This window comes from Ranitomeya imitator, chromosome 2 (assembly GCF_032444005.1).
Source record: "Ranitomeya imitator isolate aRanImi1 chromosome 2, aRanImi1.pri, whole genome shotgun sequence".
In the NCBI taxonomy this organism is placed as follows: Eukaryota; Metazoa; Chordata; class Amphibia; order Anura; family Dendrobatidae; genus Ranitomeya; species Ranitomeya imitator.
In genome coordinates this window covers 507,894,748-507,901,906 of record NC_091283.1, presented here as the reverse complement: position 1 = coordinate 507,901,906, position 7,159 = coordinate 507,894,748, and the positions used below count along the sequence as shown (strand labels likewise).

At 42.8% G+C, this 7,159-nt stretch overlaps 1 protein-coding gene across 1 annotated transcript; it reads left to right on the top strand.

The window, feature by feature from the left end:
* Nucleotides 1-2,435: 2,435 nt before the first annotated feature.
* Nucleotides 2,436-6,397, top strand: TCAP (titin-cap). Its single transcript, XM_069751655.1, has 2 exons — nt 2,436-2,748; nt 4,882-6,397. The coding sequence occupies exons 1-2, from the start codon at nt 2,606-2,608 to the stop codon at nt 5,297-5,299; spliced, it is 561 nt and encodes a 186-aa protein (XP_069607756.1). The 5' UTR covers nt 2,436-2,605; the 3' UTR covers nt 5,300-6,397.
* The last annotated feature ends 762 nt before the right edge of the window (nt 6,398-7,159 follow it).

Here is a 7,159-nt window from a genome sequence, read left to right as displayed (position 1 = left end):
CGCCACAACTGCAATAACAGAATGAGTCAGTGAGCGGGCCAGCAAGGGTATAGTCCATATCCACTGTTACCTATACAACATATAAAGCCCATTTAGTAGGACTGGATATAAGTGGATGTACCTAAATCTCCGTATAAATAATAAGCATAAAATGCTCCATCTCCTCTATCCAATTCAACAAGGTACAAAATGTAAGGGACCCCTTTAAAGGACGCTCAACTTACCCATGGTAATAACTGTCAGTGTGCGCTCCACAGCAGCCCCAACGCGCGTTTCGCGTGGGCTTCTTCCGGGGGCTGTGTATGTGTGTCATTCCCGAATGCTTATATGCCAATGGCACAGCTGTTCCCACTGCTAATTAACCTGCGCGGCGCCTGCGCATATTAGTATATCAAACGCCATACATGTCGTCACAGCCGTAAGTCACCACCCGCGCATGCGCACTAGAACGCGGATACCCGACAGTGTATCATAGCAACGACAGGCATAGCCTCTACGCGCCACCAATAGCAAACTCCCCGGCATACTATGGCGCATGTGCACCATGTAGCAGGCCCCACAAGACACATCCTCGCAGACCGCACACATGTCAAAGCGGGCAAAGGGAAATACCCATGATGTCATATCGCCCGCTAGACATTACGGAGGCCCGCAAGTATGTATCAGGATACAGCCACAGTGAGCATGCGCACATGCCGGGAAGGTAAAAACAGATAAACGGAGATGAAAAAGTCCCTGTATGCTACAGAGGAGTTATAAAAACTATGTATACATATATACATATCAAATGAGATAAAGGCATCCCATATCTTTCAACCTAACTAAAGTGATAAGTGCAGAAAGGTACAAATGCAGAGAACAGGTAATATACAAAGAACAATATAAATCCGATCATAATAGTACAGGATATACGTATACCAACCCCAAACTATGTGGGCCATAGACCAGTGAAAAATAACAAAAAGTGACATTAGTTCATCATATTCTTTAGTGCTTATTTTCTTTTTTCTTTTCTTTCCCTTTTGAGTCTCCTTTTGTTCTTTTTGCTTCTTCCAAATACCATTAGTGAAAATCCCACACCCCAATATGGGAAAACTCTAAATTCTCCATGGACCCTCTTTCCAGGACTCCTCTCCAAAGCAGGAAAACTGCTCCCAAGGACTACTGCATACAGAAAATCGACCAGTAGATGGCATAACATAATGAGATGAGTAACTATATAGAAAGACAATAAAGACACACACAAATAAAAACCAAAACCTAAAAAAGGAACCGACCTAAAAAGACCAAAGATATGTATATCTTCAGAGGAATGCCGAGATGCTCAACTGCTCATTGAGACCCATTGGGACCATAGTACCCAATGTTGTAATCCAACGGCATTCTAATTGGGCCAGGGTACGCTTCAAATCACCCCTAATACCACACCTTACTCAGTCAATCCCAATTAACTGAAGATCTTTTGGATTGCATCCGTGATATAGCTTGAAGTGGCGGGGAATAGTCTTCAAAAGAGCAGAATCCTCTATCTCCACAGCTGCCCGAATATCTCTAACATGCTCACGGGTACGAACTCGAATTTCACGTGAGGTTAATCCAACATAACACAGATTACAAGTACATCTGGCCAAATATATCACGAACGTGGTACTGCATGATATATAGTCTGCTGTGGAGCGCACACACAGATATTACCATGGGTAAGTTGAGCGTCCTTTAAAGGGGTCCCTTACATTTTGTACCTTGTTGAATTGGATAGAGGAGATGGAGCTTTTTATGCTTATTATTTATACGGAGATTTAGGTACATCCACTTATATCCAATCCTACTAAATGGGCTTTATATGTTGTATAGGTAACAGTGGATATGGACTATACCCTTACTGGCCCGCTCACTGACTCATTCTGTTATTGCAGTTGTGGTGCTTCCGCCCACATGAGTTGATGTCTGTGCTTCTCATGTCTGTTTTATACTGGTTATGACTATGTATTTATTAATAAAATATTGATTTTGTTAAAATTGTTTTGGACATATACTCCTTTGGTTCTGTGTAGGAGTCAGGAGATCACTGTACATTATATAGAGATCCAGCACTGTGTGATCCTGTCCTGATAATTTACAGTCAGGAGATCACTGCACATTACATATATACCCAGCTCAGTGTGATCCAGTCCTGATAGTCTAGTAATGAGATCATTGCAAAAATCTTGTTGACAGATTCTGAGTTGGGAACCCCAGTAATAGTTGATAACAGATAACATAATAAGCACAACCTGTGCCGGGAACTGTGTAACTTTGATCTGATGACAAAATGAATAGCAATGATCGCATCTTGCTGTAGTGAGCATGTTCCCATAAACAGTGGCATCTGGGCACAGTTCCATATCTGTCCTGTGTGTCAGTCAGTGGTCACTGTGTGGGTGTGAGGGGTTAGAAGCGGGTGAGGATGACTCTGTGGATAGATATAGATTGTTACAAAGCAGAATGAAAATAGATGCAGCCAAGTGTATATAAACCCAGGACACAACACTGTAGGGGAGAACAAGCCTCAGAGGAAACGCACAGCAAAAACTACTGTAACCTGTTAACACACACTTAACCCAAGATGGTGGGGAAGTCAGAGACACATGAAGAGGGCAGCACTATGGCTGAGCTGAGCTGTCAATTGAAGGAAGACAACATGGCCCGACATGAGCACTATTCCGCAGAATGGCTGGATACATCAGTCTTCAGTAGACCAGAGGAAAGGTGAGACAATTTATCCAATTATATTATAACTAGATGGTGGCCCGATTCTAACGCATCGGGTATTCTAGAATATGCATGTCCTCGTAGTATATTGCCCAGCCACGTAGTATATTGCCCAGTCACGTAGTATATTGCCCAGTCACGTAGTATATTGCCCAGCTACATAGTATATTGCCCAGCCACGTAGCATATTGCCCAGCCACGTAGTATATTACCCAGTCACGTAGTATATTGCCCAGCCACGTAGTATATTGCCCAGTCACGTAGTATATTGCCCAGCCACGTAGTATATTGCCCAGCTACATAGTATATTGCCCAGCCACGTAGCATATTGCCCAGTCACGTAGTATATTGCCCAGTCACGTAGTATATTGCCCAGTCACGTAGTATATTGCCCAGCCCACGTAGTATATTGCACAGCCCACGTAGTATATTGCCCAGCCACGTAGCATATTGACCAGTCACGTAGTATATTGCCCAGCCGCGTAGTATATTGCCTAGCCACGTAGTATATTGCCTAGCCACGTAGTATATTGCCCAGCTACGTAGTATATTGCCCAGCCACGTAGTATATTGCCCAGCTACGTCGTGTATTGCCCAGCTACGTAGTGTATTGCCCAGCCACGTAGTATATTGCCCAGCCACGTAGTATATTGCCCAGTCACGTAGTATATTGCCCAGTCACGTAATATATTGCCCAGTCACGTAGTATATTGCCCAGCCACGTAGTATATTGCCCAGCTACATAGTATATTGCCCAGCCACGTAGCATATTGCCCAGTCACGTAGTATATTGCCCAGCCACGTAGTATATTGGCCAGCCACGTAGTATATTGCCCAGCTACGTAGTGTATTGCCCAGCCACGTAGTATATTGCCCAGCCACGTAGTATATTGCCCAGCCACGTAGTATATTGCCCAGTCACGTAGTATATAGCCCAGCCACGTAGTATATTGCCCAGTCACGAAGTATATTGCCTAGTCACGTAGTATACTGCCCAGCCACGTAGTATATTGCACAGCGACAGGGTATACAGCACAGAGCCATGTAGTATACAGACTTAAAATAAAAAATAAACATATACTCACCCTCCGTTGAAGTCCTGGCCCGATGTGCGGTGCACCCGGCAGCTTCCGGTCCCAGGGTTGGTATGGGCGCAGGACCTGTGATGACGTCACGGTCACATGACCGTGACGTCATGGCAGGTCTTTCTCGCAGGACCTGTGATGACGTCGCGGTCACATGACCGTGACGTCATGGCAGGTCCTTGTCGCATACCATCTCCCACCGGAACCTGACGCTTGCATGGACTGGTCACCGGAGCGTCGCGAGGAGAGGGAAAGGCGCCGGAATGTGAGTATATGATGATTTTTTATTTTTTATATTATTTTTAACATTAGATCTTTTTACTATTGAGGCTGCATAGGCAGCATCAATAGTAAAAAAGTTGGTCACACAGGGTTAATAGCAGCGTTAATGGAGTGCGTTACACCGCGGCATAACACGGTCCATTAGCGCTGCCATTAACCCTGTGTGAGTGCTGAATGGAGGGGAGTACGGAGTGGGCACTGACTGCGGAGAGGATGGAGCGCCCATGTTGCCGCCGGACTGCGCCCGTCGCTGATTGGTCGTGGCAATGGTCGTGGGCGTTTTGCCACGACCAATCAGCGACTTGGATTCCATGACAGACAGAGGCCGCGACCAATGAATATCCGTGACAGACAGAAGGACAGACAGAAAGACGGAAGTGACCCTTAGACAATTATATAGTAGACTAGTAGACATATAGATGACGTGTGATGCCTCGCAGCCCATGACTTTGGCACTATGTTGGAAAGATACATTTTATTAAAGACTAGGGATGAGCAGACCAGTGGAAGTTCTGGTTTTGGTAGCCAGCAGAATTTTAATCCAAAGAACTTAACTCGAATTTGAACTAAAAAAAAAATCTCTCTTTCGGGTTGGGCTCATCGCTCACTCTCAGTTAAATTCAGGTTTGCTCATCTCAATTGAAGACCGATATATGGCACTGAAGTCTAGAGTACAAACAAGGATAAGACAAAAGTACAATTTAATCTCAACATGTAATATTACATAGAATATGTGACTGACTCCCTTTTTTCTGTCATTCAGCTGCAATGCTCGTGATGCCAATGTTTGGAGAAGAGAAAGCTTCAGACAGCAGGGCAAGACACATTTCCTGGTCCAACGTTCTCCAGCTCAGGTTATGAAAATGGGTCGGCTTGGTCACCGCCTTACTCAATATCAGTTGCCCTACATGAGGACACTGCCACTGCCTATCTTCAAGCCAGCAGACCTCTCCTCCAAAATGGATCGCATGGCAACACCTCCACAGCTTCGTAGCATGATTGAGTTTGAGAGAGCCCTCAGCAATCCCGGCACTGATGGGTTATGCCAAGACAAGATACCCGTCTCTCAAATCACCAAAGAGTTGCCTCCAGTCATGCAGCCAGCACGTATGGAACTCTCTAAACCTGGCCTGGCATCTTCCTTCACCAGATCTATGTCTCAGGAGGTTCAGAGAGGCTAAAGGACTATGATGGACAGTGGCATGGGGTGTGTACCATCTGAAAATTGTATTAGTCATAAGAAGGCCAGGTTTGAATGCAGTTTGTGTCTGCATTGTGTTTGCACTAGAATCTCAGTTACTGAGTTCATGCCTAGAAGCAGAATGTCCATTAGCAAATTCATTTATAGACAAATTGCTCAGATTGTGGTAGGAATATTGCAGAAGAAAGTACAGTAATTTTTGTGTCTGGAAACTACTGTATTACATTAATGTACCAGATCATCATTTTACTGTTCTGAACTTCAGCTCCTTTGTTATCCTCTACAAGTGTTAGAAGTCAATAATCCCAAAGTCTTGTTTGTTAGAACATCAGCTTTGCAGTGAGAGGTGGAACGTTCACCCATCTTTTCATTGTTTTTGAGAAGGTTCAAGATGTCATGTATAGAAATTAGTGGTTCAGAGGAAGATAGGTTTGTGGTACTTGCATTTTCTCATGTCCGTGAACAATAAGTCATTGGACATTGGATACAGGTATAGTTGAAGTGCAAAATGAATTGGCATTAGAAAGTATGAGATATGGAGCGGTCATGGAAGAGGAAGCTGAAGGATAGGAAGTTATAACTGATCCTAAAGGATAAAATGTTATAACCAGAGGATAGGATGTTACAACTTGTTCCTGAAGGATAGGACCCTATTGCTGAAAGGTTTTTTCATTGTCTGTTTTTGGTAGATTGCCTGTGAATTTATGAGCTGCATCCCATTTGTATTTTTAATTTCAGTAACTAAGCTACATGCAGCAGATTTAGGAAGTTCAAATGTGCGAAAGAAAGATCTGAAGACTTTGGGGTCATTGGATGGGTGTTTAGTCAATTCTATGTACAGCTGGGGCTTATCTGTAAAAATTAATTATAAGCTACCGAATGTGAATTCTCCTGTCCTTTAATGGGGTCAATCCTGTGTAGTAATGAACACAGATTATATGTTGCTTTGGATTACAAATATTTTGCACAGTTGTATATGTAGATATGTAATAACGTCTTTTTTTTCAGTATTATATGTTTATGTGTTACTTACTAATGATTGTAATATTTATGATATAATAAAATGGTTATATAGTTACCTCTTGTCAGTCTTCATTCATAACAGATTAATTACATTAATTGCACATGTTACAAATGCCCAACAATTATTTTGCATCCCCTGTCTAACCCCTGAATAGTTAGCACTCCCTGAATCCCTTCCACCAACCCAGTACTGAACTCGTTGTATGGCAAGCACATATTGGATTTTGTAATTTGAAGCAAATATTCATATAATTAGGTTTGCACTTTGACCTTCTAGTTTCTTTTCCTGCTTTTTCCAAAAATCAGAGCTAGAATTTTATAAATGAAAAGTTGTATGTTTTTTTTATTACATTTTTTTTTCATGTAACAATTTAAGTACCAAGAAAAGAAAGGAATGTCCAGCTTCACCGAGTCCATAAAAAAGCGTTTTCTTTATTAACAAACTTTTAACATGGAGGATACAGACTTCAGCACAACCATATGGGTAAGAATCTCAACGCGTTTCTGGAGACTAGGCTCCCTTAATCATGAAACGCGTTGAGATTCTTACCCATATGGTTGTGCTGAAGTCTGTATCCTCCATGTTAAAAGTTTGTTAATAAAGAAAACGCTTTTTTATGGACTCGGTGAAGCTGGACATTCCTTTCTTTTCTTGGATCTTGCACGCCTGGACACAGCGGGTCCGTGCTCCCGAGGTTTGGTTGCAGTATCACGGGTGAGCTGGTTTATGTTCCTTCTTACAAACAATTTAAGTACCCTAGCTCTAACCCAATCCACAACCCTATCCCTAATTCTATCCTTAGTCCTAAGTATAACA

Bases quoted from the DNA above. Each gene is read 5' to 3' on its own strand.
- TCAP (XM_069751655.1), top strand. From the start codon at position 2,606: ATGGTGGGGAAGTCAGAGACACATGAAGAGGGCAGCACTATGGCTGAG. The intron at 2,749-4,881 runs GTGAGACAATTT...TCTGTCATTCAG, and splicing joins TTCAGTAGACCAGAGGAAAG to CTGCAATGCTCGTGATGCCA.